At 44.5% G+C, this 19,077-nt stretch overlaps 1 protein-coding gene and 1 long non-coding RNA gene across 50 annotated transcripts in view; one reads left to right on the forward strand and one right to left on the reverse strand.

Annotated features, from left to right (window-relative positions):
• Positions 1-19,077, reverse strand: part of MAGI1 (membrane associated guanylate kinase, WW and PDZ domain containing 1) — a 485,140-nt gene that overhangs the window by 55,061 nt on the left and 411,002 nt on the right. For all 49 annotated transcript variants that reach the window (XM_083424561.1, XM_083424577.1, XM_083424567.1 and 46 more), the window contains one exon: positions 4,982-5,013. In XM_083424561.1, the coding sequence (XP_083280687.1) occupies positions 4,982-5,013 (32 nt within the window). The remainder of the gene's footprint in view (positions 1-4,981; positions 5,014-19,077) is intronic.
• On the forward strand, positions 3,837-9,634 carry LOC310671123. Its single transcript, XR_014507806.1, has 3 exons — positions 3,837-4,954; positions 6,099-6,185; positions 8,874-9,634. It is a non-coding gene; the product is annotated as an uncharacterized lncRNA (long non-coding RNA).

Here is a 19,077-nt window from a genome sequence, read left to right on the forward strand (position 1 = left end):
CTCATTGTCTCCCTTACTAGAATTTGGGTTGCAAACTGATAATGCAGCAGCCCTCTTTGAACAGCTCTCTTTCCCCCTGATCGTCAGCTGTCTTGGGTATATAGTTCCTGGTGGACTACTCTTGGTTGTTTTTCCTTTGCCTACGGACCCTCCTTTCTTCTTGTGCTGCAAAGAACTATCGGCACTGAGATTCCCAGCTGCTGGGGTCTCAGACTGGCAGCCGCGATCTTTCTTCTTCCATTCACACATCCATTCATTCATAGGAGTCAAAAGACAGTTGGGTCTTTGTGGAATGGGCTGACACCAATATTTTGGATCGTGGCAGCTGGGAATTTAATTATTGGCACAGGCGGGCATTCCACAACAGCTTGCCAGTCTTAATACAGGCTCGTGGACCCTCCTGGAGATGAGGAAGATTCAATATCGTACTTTTTTGAGGGCCACATTCCCTTGTAGGTAATCTTCCAGGGGTCATTCTGGCTAGACAAAAGACTCCAGGAGGACAAGTAGCAAGTGGGATGGAGTCAGGGGAGGGTCACAGCCTGGGGTGCATCCTAAGGGCCAGACAAAGAGGTGTGGGATTAAAGTTTCCCACCGCTGATTGGCTAGAGACAGCCTGCACATGCATGATAAAGGGAAATGATCCTTCCACATGTTGATGTCTCGATAGGCATCTTTTATGTTCTTTAGAAAATCTTGCTATTTAATTTGAAATCACAGGTGTGCAGGGGTAGATAGGATGCCTTAGGAGGCAGGTGCTTCTATGAGATTTACTGGAACCGTATTTTCCTGGCAGTGCTATACTGGCAAGGCTGTAAGCCTGCTTCTTAAGGTCTCAAGAAGGCAGTTTCTGCATGTGCCATAGAGGGAACTGAGGGGCAGATGGGGCTCATCAACCTTGGAAGGCAGCCCATCTAAGAGAAGTAAAACTCTGACACCCTAAACCACCACTGCTTTGCAGGGTATCTTCAGGAGAAGAAAAGACTAAGGAGTAAACCCCACACAAATCTGGAATGGAGTCCCTAAAATGGTTGATGGAGCCTTCCGGCAACTCCTGCAACCAAACATATAGCCCTGCTTACCCATCAGCGAGGCCAAGAAGAGGGTCATCGCCTGGGCGGCCCAGGACCTCCATCCACACTGCCCAGGCTTGCGCCCCAGAGAGGTCACTTTGGTGCTGCTAATGCAGCAGTTTGACTCCCCCCACCTCTTGAGACAGATGGGTGCCAACCACAATACATACATAGTTTGTCTCCTGGCATCAACCATACCGATACATTACATGCAAATTTGGCCTTCCAGTGATAATCATTACCTACAAAATATGGCCCAGTTCACATGATGTGCTAAGAGAATCCCTAGCTTAGCGGCCCTCCGAACCTCTCTCTCTGGCCCTTGGCACTCTCCCCAGACCACAGACCCTCTGCAGCCAGACCCCTCACTGGTCCTGTATCACATTGTACTTGAGTGTTTTTGCCTGGCTCCTTGAACTTTGATAATGGCTATTGCTTGACTGGATGGAGGAAACAGCAGTGTATTTAAGTGTGCACAGAATCTAGCCTTTTGCACCAAGGCAAAAAAAAAATATATATCTGCATTCATTGCTCTGCCCAATTTTGCCTCTGGCCTCGCCCACCACTAGTATGCAGCTCCCAGAAGGTAATGGCTGAAAAAAGGTTTTCTACCCCAGATGTAGTGAGGCTACACGAACATGTAGGCTCCTGAAGAGGGGATTGCTGCCACCTTTGCTCCTGCCTAGTCCGTTTTGCTGCCACACTGCGGTGAGCTAAATCAAGACTTGGCTTGGTGCATCCTCCAACTTAGGACTCTTGGTTAACCAGTAAACTGTGGCCATGAACAATTCCTGGCTCCAGCTGATGGCTAGGGGGTCCTTCATCACAAGTCCTCGCATGGACAACACACGAAATCAAACCTTGGCTTAGCACAGCACAGCAGCCACAAGAACCAGAGCAAAGTGGCAGTGGAATCTTCTCTGGGAGGCTGCAAGTTCATGCAGTCTCACTAGGTCAAGATTTGTCTTAGGATGTTGTGTGAACCAGTTCTATGACAGATCAGTCAGTGGCGGCAGGGGCAGCAAAGGAAGGGTCAAGCTGAACTTTATTTGAATTTAATTCAGAGGAGGAGGTTGGAGGGGTGGGGGTGGGGAGAGAAGAGGAAGATTCCCCCACCCCTTTTAATGCCGCAAAGGGCGTCTACACATTGCTCATAGCAAAGGAGCTAATCTATTATTGATCAAGAAATAATTAGTGTTTTAAGGGACTCCTGGAGAAAAACCGGAAAGGTGGAAGGCAAAAAGGAGCACGACCACAAGACCACGTAAGAAGCCTCAGGGGACTTCCGAGGGCTGACGCTTGGCATTTGCGTGGTCTGCGTCATCACACTAAGCTGTCAACATGCAGGCTTCTCTGAATAGCAACAGCCAGTGGAAATATTTCATGGCATTTTCAAGAATTGGATTCAGGGAACTCCCACATGGATTGGCACTGGGCGTAACATGTCCACAGAAAACTTGAACCAATTTGCTGCTCACAGCGTTCAGCAACGCCGAAGCTTCTTTATTATTTTTCTACCTCTCCCTTAAAAACAAACAATGGATTGCTGAATATAATACTGTGAGTGATTTCATCTTAGTAAGATATAAGTGCCCTGGATTGGTGCGGACCGGCTCGTTTTTCTACAGCAGGATACCACTGTCTCTAAGCACTGTATTATTTAGAAAAGAAAGCAGCAACACCCTCAACACAATAGCATTATAACATTAGCTGAACAACAGCCCCTTTAGAAATCTCTTTTTAAACAAGGAAAAACTATGTGGGGGGGGGTGTTCCTCCTAGAAGAGGATGGGCAGTGACTGGGGTTTCAAAATATTGTGAAGGAAATGAAGAAGAGGAAGAGGGAAGCAATGTGTCATCCAAGGATTCCATTTTCCTTTACTGACCAAAAAATAATAATATTAAAACAAAAATCCCATACAATCTCCTGAGGTAATCTGAATTCTGTTTGAGGGTGTGTGTGTGTGAGAGAGAGAGAAGAGTGTTGGAGGAATGGGAAGAGAAAGGGCTACAGAACGACACCTGTTTGTAAACAGTCTCTTTGTTCACTAGGGGAGGATTATCTCTAAACGGATTTAGGATCCACACACAGGATTTCAAAGCTCCTAATGTTATCGCCATTCACTGGAGAGGCCGGTTCACGGCAACTCCAAATGACTGGAGGAGATTTTCTATAAGTTGATTGCAGTTGACTGCTTTTTTTCCCTCTCCCTCTTTTCTTTTTCCAAATCAACCTTGTTAATCCATTCATTAGATGCGGCTTAATTAACAGGGGCAGTGAGACAAGGACGACGGGAAGAAGATGGGGAAAACGATACCCTTCCCCCAATGTTGGTTTTTGTTTTGTTTTGTTAAGCTAACAGCTCTCTCTCCTCTTCCCAAATAAATCTGATCCGCTTTCTACATGTTTTACACACTGGCTTCTATTTTAACCAAAGGCTAAATTCCTCCCTGACTGTGACACAAAAGTAAACCCCATACGGTTTGACATTTGTGGGATTTGAGGCTGAGCGCGAACGGCGCTCTCCTCCCTTGCCAACGTTAATGCAAACTGACAATAGTAGAGGCCCGGGGTCATGTGACTTTAATCAGCGCGGCCCTAAGCCAGAAGAACCACATTAATTATTTCGGGGCTTTCTTTTCCATGGGCAGAGGGGGTGGGGGGGAAACTTGTATATCAAGAGGAGGAGGCGTCTGCTCATCCTTCCTCTTTGGGTCTCTTCTCAGAAAAAGGTGGGGCATCGTAAAAGGTGCAGGAAGAGCCCCAGAGCCGACCGCCAGGGAAGTTTTACAGCATCTTGCATTACCGCAACAATCTCTCCATCTTCGGAAAACTGGTTGGTTACAGCTCCCCGCCCCCCCTTGCTTTTTCTGCTTCTCCCCCACCACTGCACACTCTTCAAACAAATGGAGAAACTTTCACTCTGCAGCCAGTTAACTCCCTATAATGCTTCTTGATCTGTGTCACTCCTTGGAGTAGCAGAGTCCTCTGTTTTTAATTGTACTTTTCGGACAACAGCCTACAAGCTATTAGCTGGCATGTCAACCAGGTAACCGTTCCACAGAGAAACAAGATCAGGACGGACAGGGGAATATTGATTCTCTCCCCTCCCCCCCCCCACACTCCCGCAGCCCTCCATCTTTCCTCTAAAAAGGCAATGGGCTGTGGGGGGGGGCGTTTTGAGGGGGGAACCTACACCTGCAGCATAATGCTATTAAACCCAGGCAAAGCCAACAAACAACAAAGGATGCCCTACAGAGAGCAGAAGAGACCGTCGGACATGCGAAAGGCTCAGGCAGGGAACTAGGATGATACCCTTAGCGTTACAAAAAGGGTTCTCTCCCTACCCCCCTCCTCTGTTGCCGCTGTTAGGAAACGAGCTTCGGGAATTCCCTCTCCCCCAATTATCCACCATATAGTGCATGATAAGGCTCAAAACGAGTGCAGCCCGCTGCTCGCGAATGCCATCTGAAAGGGAGGTGGAGTCTCCACGCGCAATTGTGCCAAGAAGGAAACAATGGCATTTTCACGGGCAAGTTAAATGCCTGCGAAGAGCAGTCCACCAGAAGTAAGGCTGAATTTCGTCCAAGCCCACACACCCCTCCGTCTGCCCATCCCCTCCAGCTCGCTGGCCAAATCCTCTCCTGCGCCGCATTCTTCCCCGGCTAACCCCTGCTCAGCACAAGCCATGCAAAAGCGATCAAGTGCAGCGACAGAACCGCAACTTTCAAACGGAATGACAACCACCGGGGTGGGGTTGGAGGGGAAGGAGGGAAAAGAAGGGGAGCCCCACGGACCCACACAGTATTATTTTTATTATTATTATTTCGCATTTCCAGAAACGCCCACCCATGCCTCCGACAAGAAAATAATCAAACAGGTATAGTAGCTCTGTAAAAGTGCTTACCGACTTTGGGCTCTTCTTAGGGGCTGGCAGTCCTGGAAAAAAATGGCAACAAGGAGGGGGGGAAGAAAAAAAAACAACAAACCATTAGCAGCATATAAATCTTTACCTTCCTTAAGGGGGGTGGGGGGGAGAAATCCCTAGGTGTATCATCCGAACGTAGCCATCTGCAGAGTTATGTCAGATTTTGCTCTAGCATCAGAGTTGCCAGTCTGTTCATATCGAATCAAAGCACAGCGTTGGAGGTTTGTGGGGGGGGGGGTGAGTCGGAGTGGGGAGGGGAAAGAGAGAGAGAGAGAGAGCGCTTGGAGAAGGGAGGAGATCTATCTGCATTAGCTATGCTGACTTGTGCTGCAGCAGCCTGGAGGCTGGAGAAAGAAATTCACAGACCTCAGCGGCATGGGAAATTGAACACTTGGACAGAATCTCAAACGCTCCCCTGGATTAAGAGGGACTTAGCTCACAATTAAGCCAAGGATATTACCTTTTGACACGGCCGGCGTGTCAAATTTATCAGACCAACTGGAACGGTAGTGCAGAAACACAAGATAAGACAGGCAGATAAGAGAGATGATCTGCTTCTACATACTTAAAAAAATAAAATAACGCAAGCCTTTTTTGGGGGGTGGGGATAGTGTATGTATGTTTTCCCCACCACAAGCTTAGGGAAGCAAAAGCAGAAGCAAGAGAACAAAGAAGGGTAAGGTTTATCTCTAAGAAGGGTCAGTTATAAATACAGATGCTCCTGGCAAACCCTTTAAGTTTGCTTCCAAGTCCAGTCTGCATGATTATAGGCAGCGATCACCATCAACTAGTTAAGAGTGCAGCAGATTCACAATGAATTCAATGTTATTTTTGGATAGGGAGAGGTGAATGGATGGCCAGGGAGCAGAGGCAGGGAGAGATTTTTTTCTTTCCTTCACTCTCCTGGGCATTAATGGTGATGAAAATGCAAATGAGAAAGCATTTAATGCTGAGAGGGAAAGCCTAGAGGATATTTTGCATTTTGGAGACAGACCCGGAACACTGCCGCATATCATTGTTTCTCTGACAGTGGGGAAACTGGATAAAAGGATTCTCCCAGTCCCTGCCATTGGCATTTTCTTTTCTTTTTTGGTAGCACAATGTCCCATTGGAAATGGAGTTCATGCTTAAGGGAAATGAGTCTTAATAAAGGAAGACAATGTCCCTAAGCAGATGTGAGAAGGTAAGAAACAAATTACTTTAGAAATCCGGGAAGCAGGAACTGTGGAGCAAATAGCTAGAAGTGCTGTTTCAACTATGTGTTAAAAACTGCAAAGCAACTCAACAGTGTGAAATCTGCTCCCATTTTTTAAAAAAAACACACACACATAACATTATGTTCTCTTTTCTTTCTATTGCTCCTTTAATGCATTAATGTGATAAATAGCTTCACGATCCAATGCTACGCAGAGAATGAAGCATGTTGTGTGAATGAGAAATTAATAATAATAATAATGTGTGAAGAATGGCTTCTGTGATGTGCAACATGATGACAGATGTCCACAATAAATTCGTATAGACTTATTGATATATAATGGATCTTTAGGATCAATATGGAGTAGTCCGCTTGTGCTCCTGTATACCAGTGATTTCTAAAACCTTAGAAATCATTGATATACAGGAGCACAAAGCTGGCCCATGATATCAAATACTTACTATATAGGAACCAAACATGAGAAATGCTGAACTAGAATGGCCCTTTATACGCTGATGCAGTTGTACTAAAAGCATTGTATTACATTGCAAATGTTCCATGTCTGGTATTAGCCAGTAACTGAGATACTTGTCTATAAATGGTCTTCCTTAAATACAAGTGGGCCCCTGACAAAATTTCTTGTTGACTTGGTGCACCTTCAAGCTTAACACTGTCTAAACATCACCCAATAAGGGCTTCCTTTTGCCCCACCCTCCTCCAGCTCATATGTTCACTTATTTTATTTTATTTTTACTGGAGTGCACACGCAACTGATGAATCTGTTTGCTGGTGCCATGTTTTACTTAGGAAACCTGTCAAGGGCCCTTTCCACGAAGTAGGCTGCTAGAAGGAAAGCAAAGGTGGTGGCCCACAAAAAGGAGCAAAGCAAAAGCACCGTCCAAGCAAAGAGTTTGGTTTAAATATACACACAGAGAGGTTCAATTCTTCTGACAAGTCACTAGTGATGGACAGTCTACACACAACAGCTTCAGCTGATGAAAGCTGCAGATGACACTGCTAATAATAGTAAGCATTTACATATAAAGTATGCAAAGCAGCTCACATTCACTGTCTTTTAATGACAACAATCCTTAAAATGGGCTGTTATCCATACTGCAGATGAAATGACTGAGGCTCATACAGAATGGGTTGCCTAAGTCCACCTGGGAAAGTTTGAAGCTGGAGGTAAAATCTGAACCAAATACATAGAAGTCCTGTGTCATACTCTTAGCCACTTCACTCCAACAGGTGCACATAATACACACCCCTGCAACACACACACACACACACACACACACACCTTCACTTCACCTTAGACTTCACAATCCCAGCCAGGGACTGATGGGGAGCCTCCCTCATTATTTCCTAATCAAGGGTGTTCTCAGTCCCCGCAAAATTTTCAAATCCGCTTTCAGAGAGAAATTCTAGGATCGAAAAAACCTTTGGATTGAGAAAAAGAGTCAAGGTTTTTTGTTTTTAAAATGAAATTTAATTACACATGAGCCCTGTTGAGGAAGAGGGCAGAAAATTTAATTTCGTGGATCTGTTATAATAATAGCTCTAAAAATGAGCTGGGAGGAGTATAGATTTGGGCGTCGTATATTGTTTTAGCTAGGAAGGCCTCTTGACTCGCTTTAGACAAAAAAAAGCACCTCCAAATTTATCTTATGTTACAAAAGATACAAGTGAACTTTTTTTTTTTTAAAGAAGCATACCAAAAAACAATACTGAGCACATTGTAGATCTTAATCATGGCAACAAACAGGTCGTTTCCTACATAACAAGTTTCCATCAACTGATGTATGTAAAGTTTCAAAGCTTCAACTCCTTACTTAGGCGGCAAGCCTATACTCACTTACCTGGGGAATAAACTCCAATGAACTAAGTAGGACTTACTTTCTAAGGCCCCTGCTTGGGCAGGTCCCTTCATAACACACCTCCATCATCTGCAAACCTACAAACCCTTCACACAGAAAATTTCACAACCTCTCCACACAAAACACATCTGGCACACTTCAAAAATGCATACAAACTGAGGAACACATCTCTCTCTCCCTCTCTCTCATAGCCACCCCCACTTTCCCCTATCTACTGGACCACAAGCCTCCTCAGCCGGGAGTCAGCCATCTTTACTTTGGTAACATGCTTGTCATATGGCACTCACCTGCCTTTACAGAAATTATTTGTTTAAATGAGAAATAAAAAGTCATGCTTTTATGAACACACAGTTAACACACACACCAAAAAGGAAAGGCAATATCCCCGACAATTTTCTTGATTTTTTTGGAGAAAACCTAAATCAGCAAAAAGGAAAAATAGAGGTATGGTAAAGGGATGGGGAGGGGAGGTCCCCAAAAGGGAAATTTGAAATTCAAGGAGAAATGCTTGAAAAGCCATTTCTCAGCTTGATTGATTGATTTAGCTAGCTAGCTAGGTTCTCGCATAGACATTCTGGGTCAAAGATTAGATGGCTGGGACAAATCTAAGCCTTGAAGCAGCTTTCCCAACTTGGCACCCTCCTAAATTGTTGGACTACTACTCCCGCCAGCTCTGGTCAAAATAGCCAATGGCCAGGAATGATGGGAGTTGTAGTTCAACAATATCAGGAGGGCACAAGATTGTAGAAGGCTGCCTTTGGCTGTGTTTCCTTTTCAAAGCTTACCTTTCTGTTTCCAGGGTCATCTCAACCTGCTCTGAACCTGTGGGGCAGTGTGACATTGGATGCAACTTCTAATTTAAAAGTATGTGAACTGACTCATTAACCTGCAGCTTGCTTGTGAGAAAGCTTGCAGCTCTACAATGGGGGAACAATCCTTGTCTCCAAGAATCTGTTCAACTTTAACAGCTGACGCACCAGGAAGCAGAACAGAACAGAACATTGGCACCTGAGCTGCCTTTATCTAAGCCAGCCTTCGCCAACATGGTTGGCACTAAGGTCTGCTGCCCTCCGAAACGAAACCATATGTCCACCACACTTGCCCAAGGAATTCTAGGAAAGCCAGCATAAGCCACTCACTATCTAAAGAGCTGGACCAGGTTGCAGCAAAATTCCATGCAAGTTCCACCTCTATGAGTTCCTCCCAGTTGCAGTTTCCCATATGTATAGAATTAGATTATCAGTGAATCTGATTAAAACTGTGAGGTGTCGTGTAAATTATAAATGCTTTCTACATATCATAAATAGTAACATTCTCAGAACGTTTTCATGCATTGGATAAATCCCAGAAGCAAGCAGGATGCCTCGAGAGAGATTGGTGGCTTGCTCAAGAGTAAGTGGGCTCTCTATGAGGCGGTGCAAGTCAAAGTGGGGAGCACTGCAAGCACTTCAAGGTAAACTGGCAATCCAGACAGGGGTGTGTGGGGAAGTTTCAGGCCTGAATCTGCTGAAAGCAGAAGGAATGCCTCTTGATGAATCATAGCATCTGAGTGGGATGATGGGGAGACCACCACCGTTATGGACAAAGTGGCAGGGATGGTTGTGACTCACAGGTCAAGCTTGTAATCAGAGGGGATGATTGTACCCAGAAAGCTAAACATTTTTAGCTCTTCTCCACAAAAAAATATTTAAAAGTATCTAGCATAAAAGGCCACAGGTGGCGCTGTGGGTTAAACCACAGAGCCTAGGACATGCCGATCAGAAGGTTGGCGGTTCGAATCCCCGCGACGGGGTGAGCTCCCGTTGCTCGGTCCCTGCTCCTGCCAACCTAGCAGTTCGAAAGCACGCCAAAGCGCGAGTAGATAAATAGGTACCGCTCCGGCGGGAAGGTAAACGGCGTTTCCGTGTGCTGCTCTGGTTCGCCAGAAGCGGCTTAGTCATGCTGGCCACATGACCCAGAAGCTGTACATCGGCTCCCTTGGCCAATAAAGCGAGATGAACGCCGCAACCCCACAGTCGGCCACGACTGGACCTAATGGACCTTTACCTAGCACAAAAGGCCATGGACCTATATGTCTCACAGTTTTCAGGATTCTTACGCAGGGGCATCTCTGAAAATTTAAGAACAATTGCCCACAAAGCAGGGAGATGTGTGTGTGTGTGTGTGCACACACACATGCACACACACAAACATGCGCGCATACACGCAAACCCTAAAACTGAAATGGTTGCCATTGCAGGAAAACCACTGAAGCTATCCTTCTGAAACCTGGCAGAATTCATGCACTCAGAAGAGGTAACCTTGCCTGTTAATTTCATCCCCCAAATAAACACATTATGGAAGTTTTCTTTTCTCTCCCCTGCCCCCCCCCAAAAGCAAGTTAAACTTTACAGCTGCCCAGCACAAAATCCCCTATTTTTCAGTAATTCTGCAGGCTTTAATTAGTTTAGAGACATTTAGTATGCCTGTATTATTTCACACACTTCTGTCAAAAGCAGGAGGGGGAGCGATAGCCATTTTTGATATCTCAACCATGAATGGAGGGAGAAAATGAAGGCGAAATTGGGCAGACTATGACATGTCTTGCTCTGAAACTGTTTGCCCAAGCACCAAACTGGGGTATCAACAGAAGCTGGTTTAGACTCCTAATATTCTATAAACATGCATGGGTTCACCTTTTATAGAGTTGTGTTCTCTCTCATACACACACATACATTTGGTCACTCATTTGGACAGAGTCATCTCAGCAATTAGATATTCCCTAATTAATAATAATAATATGGCAGCAAAGAAAAACTTTTGCATTTTTAAAATGAACAAGGGATTTGCTTATGGCACCCAGGTTATTAAATGTTAAAACGTAATAAACATGAATGACTGAAAAAACCTTCCCTCTCAATGTTTGGCATTAATTCCAGCTGCCCTCCCCCCCAATGAAAATAGCTGGGGAAAATTGGTGGGAAATATACACAAGCTACTGCTTGGCATTTCAAGGGCCCATGAATCTTGCAAGGGTTTTGCTCTTTGCCAGAGTTTGTTGCAGAACAAGCAGTAATTGACTTCTTACCAAAACAAGCTAACACACACGATTTGTATGAAAAAACACACATATACAACACAGGCGGTTTGCATCCAGACAAAACGTACCATCACAAGGAACAGCCTGGAGAAGACTTTCTTGTTAATACTTGCCTATAGAGTGGTGCTTTCTAATTTAAAATCAGGGCATATTTACAAGTGTAATTCTAGCTGCCAAGGAAAGAGCCAGGAAATAAATGTGCCGCAATCTGCATTGTGTATTCTCAACTGAAGGACAAGGAGCAGTCCTACCAGCCAACAAGAAACCACAGCTGAGGATTTCCCTGTGCATTTGGAGATTGGCAGTATTAACACTGCTTTTCTTTAGCTGACTTCCATAGACACTGCTGTCCTTTATTAGGGTAGCAACGTGATGCCCTTCTGAAAATGCTGTGCTACAACTTCCATCAATCCCAGCAAGGAGGGCCAATGATAACAAATGATGGAAGCTGTCGCCCAATGACATTGGGAAGTCATCGCACTTGCTCCTCCTCCTTTGTGTACTCTGCTTGAGCACATCCCTTAATCAAACATGCAGAAATAAATATGCAAAAGGTTGTATCAAACCAAGATCTACTCAAAGGAGACCCACTAAAATTAATGAGCCACATCCATTAACTTTGGGGGGTCTGTGTAGGGTTAGCATTGGATACAGCCCAAGGTTAACAACTGCATCGCCACCAAGACTGAAAGAGGGATAGGTTTCACAAACAAGTATTTTTAAGCTAATGAATGCCATGGATCAGAACTGTCTCTGCTAGGGTAACAAACAGAAACTCCCCGAGAAGATTTCATTAGCAAGCAGCAAGAAGGTAACTTGCTGTAAATGTCATGCAGTGAAAGATGAGACTTAGCCTTCCCCTTGCCATCAGTCATTGTCTTGGGGGAATAGAGCCATCTACCCAAGAAAACTTACTTTAGCATTTATATAGTAAGTTGGTCATCATCACTAAGTTTGGAGATTCTGGCGTTCCTCCCCATTCTCTGATTTAACAGGGATGCATGGCAAAATGTACACTCCGGAGGGTGTTATAAATGTCCAGCTTGAAAATGATTGCATGCATAGTGTGCTAAGCTATCGCTTGTTGCAAAGTTGCATTCATGTCTCATCAAGGCTAGCCTACAACATGACCTCCAGTGGAGTGCTGTAGCAAATGAAAGTGCAGCAGGATCATTACACTCCAGAAAAGTGTAGCATGGCATGGCGAAACTGAATAGGGAAACCTTTTTCGCCCTCTCTCGCAACACTAGAACTTGCAGACATTCGATGAAACTGAATGCTGGAAGATGCAGGGTGGAGAAAATAAAGATTTCTTCATACAGCGCATAAATAAAAAGTATGGTGTTCACTCCCAAAGTTGGCAGTGATGACACAGCGATTCTTCAAACAGCTCTTGTTTATTCACAGGACAGGACAGAACTGAACTGAAGGCTTCAGCCAGCCTGCTTATATAGAGCTCCACTAGAACGCAACAGTAACCATTGTCTGTAACTATCCAATCACTGAACGTCACTTTCAATCCCTTATTTGCATATGTGGACCTGAGTGAAAACTATCTACAGTATCTCTCTGCTGGCCCAGGGTGAGAACTTCAGTATATAACAAGACCATTTCATGGTGGATAAGACTAGCTATTGCTACTAGCTACCAACTTAGCCCACTGCGTCCATCTGGCTCAGGATTGTCAACATTGATTGACAGTGGGCCTTCAACACTGGAGGAAGGAGTCTTTCCTATCCCTACCTGGAGATGCTAGGGACTGAACTAGGGCTCGTGTATACAAAGCATGGGGATGCGGGTGGCACTGTGGGTTAAACCACAGAGCCTAGGGCTTGCCGATCAGAAGGTCGGCGGTTCGAATCCCTGCCACGGGGTCAGCTCCTGTTGCTTGGTCCCTGCTCCTGCCAACCTAGCAGTTCGAAAGCACGTCACTGTGCAAGCAGATAAATAGGTACTGCTCCAGCGGGAAGGTAAACGGCATTTCCGTGCACTGCTCTGGTTCACCAGAAGCAGCTTAGTCATGCCGGCCACATGACCCAGAAGCTGTACACCGGCTCCCTCAGTCAATAAAGCAAGATGAGCGCCGCAACCCCAGAGTCGGTCATGACTGGACCTAATGGTCAGGGGTCCCTTTACCTTTACTATACAAAGCATGAGCTCTATCACTGAGCAATGGTCCTTTTGTAGTAGGAGAGAAGCATTAGGAGTAGATAGAGGTGGTTTGAGCACAAAGAAATGGAGACATGAGTGAATCGAAATAGTGCCCTCTACTGGACGGGAAGTCTCACAGCAAATAATTACAAACAGATCCAGCTCCTCATAGAAATAAAAAAAATAAGATAGAGGCTATATTCATTTTAGCTATCACTGTAATACGTTAAAACTTACTTTCTTTGCAAAAGGGAATTCATGCCCAAGACTAATTTAATATTCCTATCAGTTAAAGGAATCATGTGTATGCACAGGGTTCCTCCCAAAAGAAGGGAATAGAGCATTTAAATGAAACTAATTATCACTGAGATTATCATAAACATCTGAACCAAAACATTTCTCTCATTGTTCAGTGCTCTTAAAGCCGTGTTTGGGAGCAGCTTCTTCTACTTAGCAAATGACACTTTGGGAAAAAGGATAATCACGCGCTATTAAGCATTTCGTATGTAATACTTTTACTGTTTCATAATGACTTTGATGTTTTACTATATTACGGGGGAAAACTATCAGCTACAGAGTTTCTTGCTATATTAATAAATTCCCTTTGCACAACATTTGTGCTGCTCTGTGAACGGGGAATTTTTATTGCTTTCTATAATAGATGGTCAGTCTGGAGTTCCATGAATCATGCGGTCAGCTACCAATATAATAACCTAAAGTAATTAATAATCAAGCTCATTAACCAACGGAACTTAAGACCTTCTTGAATGCCCCCTTTTCCTGATATTAATGCAAAACTAATCAACCCTGAGAGCTCATGGACCTCTGTATTGGCAGATCAAGACTTCAACATGAAAGGCAAACAGAGCTGGGCTGGCGATTCTACAGAAATTTAGAACACTGGGTACATTCAGAGGTAAGGGATGCCTCTCAGCTTCCCTGGGTACCTGAAAAAGGGAGACATGTATTTTTAAAACAGGGGCATCCATCTTACTCTAGACAGACAATAAAAGTGTAAAACAAATCTCTCACCACGTGGCCAGGGAGCCAATGTAAGCTCCCTGTGACTCAGGAAATGCACGTCAATATGTTTGACTTCCAAGTGCAAAACAAGGAGCTCTTAATTATTAACACTAATGGTCAATAATGCTCTTTGGTGGAGAAGGCAGGAGGATACTAAACTAACTCTGCATAAAACGTTGCCAGCAGAATTTTAATAAAAGATTAGATGAATAAAGCCCCATTTCAAGGACTTTGTGAAAGTCAAAACGACTCCAGGCTTGGTACAAAATAAAAAGAGGGGGAAAGAAGACAGAAAGTCTGGATGGATTGGGTTTTGGGGGGGGGGCGGATTTGATTGCTTGCGCAAGCAAGTCCTTTAGAAGTGTGTTTTTTAAATAAAAACATGTATACATCATAACTTATGAAGCACAGGGTTAGCTTCGTCAAGAGAATGCAGGTCCAGAAGATTGCCCAAAACATACATGCATGCAACTCGTTTCTGGTTCTAATTCTACATTCACTTATCCCAAGCCAGAGCTCAGAACTCCTCAAAGTTTGATTTTTATTTTATTTTTTGCATCTTCAAGGTGTAGAATCAGTGGAACTGATTTTTGCAAAGAATTCTTCACTGAAGGGCTAGTGATCACATGGAACAGGGAAATGGCTATCTTTCCACCATGCCGTTCATATTCAACAGGAAAAGACCAAGGTAATCAACATACGAGTTGTGAATCACCATCTACTGACTTCAGCTGTCTCTGTTTGCTTAGAATCATTCTCTTCTCGCACCAGTTGCAAACAGTTGGACCAGGCAGGAATGGGCAGACACAGAGAAGCCACTCGTGCTTGTACCTGGATCCAGGTGTCAGCCCTCTGTCTTGAACCGGGTGCTTCACTGATTCATTGCTTTGCTCAAACCACTGATGGACTGTTGGACTCAAGTAGGATGGAAGCATACCCTTTAATATTTCACGGTGGAGGAGGGACACAGTTGCTTGCACACTTGCTTAGGGACACACAGGCTAGCTGCCTCAAGGCCTCACCCAGCAACAGATGAGTACGCCACTTGCTGTACACTATGCGACAGACTATCCAAAACGGCTTTAAAATCCCAGAGGATGCTTGTTATGAAGCCGTCATATTCTGAGATAGACCACTGTTCCATCTACTCCAGGGCTGTCTCTTCTGGCTGGTGGTGACTCTACTTTTTCATGCAGAGATCTTTCCCCTGATGCAGGGGGTCATGGTTCCCATGGAGGACTCTGATTCAGACCAGGAATGGGAGGCAATTGAGTCTACACAGCACAGGCTTTGTGATGATGCCCCCCACACTGTCCCCTTGGATGTTCTCAGATCTACTGACAAGGCAGGAGACTCCCTGCCTTCTTCCCTAAATGTGAAGGATGAGGATGGCTCACGGGCATGACCTGCTCTGACATGGGGGGGGGGGGGATTCAGAAAGGGACGTGCTGTCTCTCAGGGACTCTACACCTACAGGCCAAGAATTCCCACAGGAACACGGATTTTCATGCGTAACTTGGCCATTTGCCACCTCTGCTTACAAGCTTGGTGGGTAGGGCAGGGAAACTTGTTGGAACAACCTCACAGCTCCTGTGCAGTTGTTAATAGTGAACTCCTGAATCTTGGTCCTTGTTCCCAGACTGGATGTGTAGATATTACTCCTTTGCCTTGTAAGACCATGTAGACTAGATTTTGCTCCTTCCTAGTCATGGAGTTTGTACCACTAAGGCTGCTATAATAAAAATCAACTTCTTTACCTGTAAGCAAGGGCACCTGTTGTTGGTTTTATGCAGGAATCAGGACACCAGGAACTTGGTGTCTTCTACATGCAAAGGACTTGTTCTACCACTATGCTGTGGCCTCTTCCCTCAATTAAAGAGACACCAGAAAAACAAAATTACCTCAGAATATATTATCAGCATTCAAAATACACCTCAGCATCAGCTGCAGTGTGTGAAATCACAGGCTGCACAGCATCTTTGTGTCAATGCACATGCAGTCTTTTTAGTTATTTATTTAGTTTAGAATACCTAATTACCGCATTTTTCCATCTATAAGACGCCCCCATGTATAAGACGACTCCGATTTAAGAAAATGGGGGGAGAGCTAGCAGTGTATAAGATGCCCCCAAATTTTGTACATTATTTTTTAGGGGGGGAACCTAGTCTTATACATGGAAAAATATGGTATATCCCATTTTATATCCCCAGTAAGTTCTCAAAGGGGCTTTCAAAAAATTCTCACAATACCCACTTTCTAACATTTACTGATATACCATAAATAAAACAGAGGCCAAGCTCTGATAAGTGTTGTTTCCTGGAGTTCTCATTCATGTTATTTTCGTGAGGCAACTCCAAAAAGGAAAAAAAATGAGAAGGGCAAAATAGCGACAGCAGTTTACCAATTAAACTGTATGAGATAAAACTTTGTTTTCAACAATGGCCACGCTTCAGACAGCACACAAGGCCCTTCTTGGTTGTTTGCCTCCCTCTACCTATGGAATCCACTTATTTCTTGCTTATGAAAAACCTTCCCCAAGCTGGTGCCCTTCAGGTGTTTTGGACCCATAACTCCCATCATCCCTGACCATTGCTTATGCTGGCTGAGAATGATGGGAGCTGGAGTCCAACAACATGTGCAGGGGACCAGACTGAGGAGAATGCCTTAGAACATGGAGTTGCAAGCCACTTTTTATGGCTAATTGCTAATAGGTATCCATGCTCCATTAACTTGATTAATTGGGAAGGGGGGGGGTCTTCCTTAAAAAGGCATCAAAGCTAACTACAGCTTATGATGCTGAACACAATACATTATGTGTTGTATTAAGTGGGATTGTCTTGCCTGAAGTCCATCTGCGGCCGGTCTGTTCAACAGGTAATCCCCAAGAGGGTGGGAGGAAGGGAGAGGGAAATTTCTCCCACTTTTCACAAAGCCACAATATCAGCTTAAAGCTCAGGCATGGCATTAACACAAAGATGGGCAACCTGTGGCTCCGCAGATGCTGTTGGACACCAATTCCAATCAGCCCCAACCAGCGCAGCCAAAGGTTAGGATGACGGTAGAGCATGAAACTTTTAATCTCAGGATCATGGGCAAAAGATTCTTGTATTTCAGGGGTTAGATGATCCTGATGGTCCCTTCTGACCCTAAAATCCTATGATCCTAGATGGAGGGCCTAATGGTTAGCCTATATTAATGTAAGCGACACAAACAGCAACTGCAAACAAAAGCGAGCCTCCTCATATTTGCATTTTTCTAGACCCCTGCTGAAAGGGGAAGGGCCGTCCTGTAGATGAGGCAGGGAAGAAGAATTAAACCACGGTGTTTCAGAAATGTGACCAGTTAAATTCAAGTATCTGGTAATAGCCAAATCCCAAGACGCTGCAGAGCCATTCTCAAGAAGCAGAATGCACCTGCAAGCCATTTATGCCTTCCCGGGACAACGGATGTGCGCTAGGGGTCCTGTGACTCACTCTGAGCAACTACTACAGCCATTTCCTTGAATCCTAGGCACATAGCTGTCAACTTTTCCCTTTTCTTGCGAGGAATCCTATTCGGAATAAGGGAATTTCCCTTTAAAAAAGGGAAACGTGGACAGCTATGCCTAGGCACCTCCTTGAGCCTACTGGCGTCGTGTGTTTACGGGGATGCTTAATCAATCACTCAGCTGCAACCTTTCCAACCAAACTCAGCTGCGGCCTCAGTATTTCATGCTTCCCAAATTATGCACAGAAGCCCCTTGCGCTGAGCATAGCATGGCAATCTGCTCTCAGCAAGCCAGGATAAAATATGGTTGTCCTCTTAGCTGAGACAATTTAACGTCTGCTCGAGTTACCGGCATGTAAGGAATAGCTGGGAGAATGGAGAATATCATCTCTAGTTAAATCTGCCTTGTTTAATGCACAATATAAGGTTCTGCTGTGCCACCTTGTGTTATATCAAATCACATCTGATATAAAACACCAGCACAAGGCTAGGGAATGCCTAGCAATAAAACACAGATAATAACTGAATTATTATTATTTTGCAGAAGGGCCCGTTACTGAAATTTAACAGTGTTAGCAAGAACTTTGTTTAAACCTATGAATGAATAAAACTTTATTTGCATAGCCAACAGGCCATAGCATCAAACACCAACAGAAATACATTACAAATATAGTTTAAATCTTGTGACCTATTAAAACCCTAGGTAAATTAATAATCTCAGTACTTAAAACTTGGCAGAAGTAATAAAATAATAATAATAAAACATAATGATAATAATCATAAAAACCCAGACGAGGAATCCGGGTGACCACACTGATATCATTCAGATACCAGCTCTCAGTCTCATTGCTCTCTCGATAAATTTGGCAACCTTCTCTGTTGTCGAGCTGTTCTGGTCGGCTAGAAGTGAGCACAATTTGGCTTCGCAAGAGCGGCCGGGGATGGCAGATAGGAGCGGCGTGATGGTCTCGTCCCTGAGATCTTTATATAGGGAGCAAGACAAGAGAACGTGTGACGCCGTCTCTACATAGCCAGCTCCACAGGGGCAGAGCCGGTTCTCAAATGGAATTTTTTGGTATCTACCTTCAAGAACAGCTGACGGTAACATATTTAGTCTGGCCAGTGTAAAGGCCCGCCTAAGTTTTGGAATGGTTAAGGTAGACAAATAAGGTGCCCAAAAATCAAAATGGGAGGGGGGCAGATAAGCGTACCAAGCACTAAATTTCTTAATATAGGCCAGATTATTCTGCTGCTCAATATCCTT

This window comes from Podarcis tiliguerta, assembly GCF_965153285.1.
Source record: "Podarcis tiliguerta genome assembly, chromosome: 2".
NCBI classification, from domain to species: Eukaryota; Metazoa; Chordata; class Lepidosauria; order Squamata; family Lacertidae; genus Podarcis; species Podarcis tiliguerta.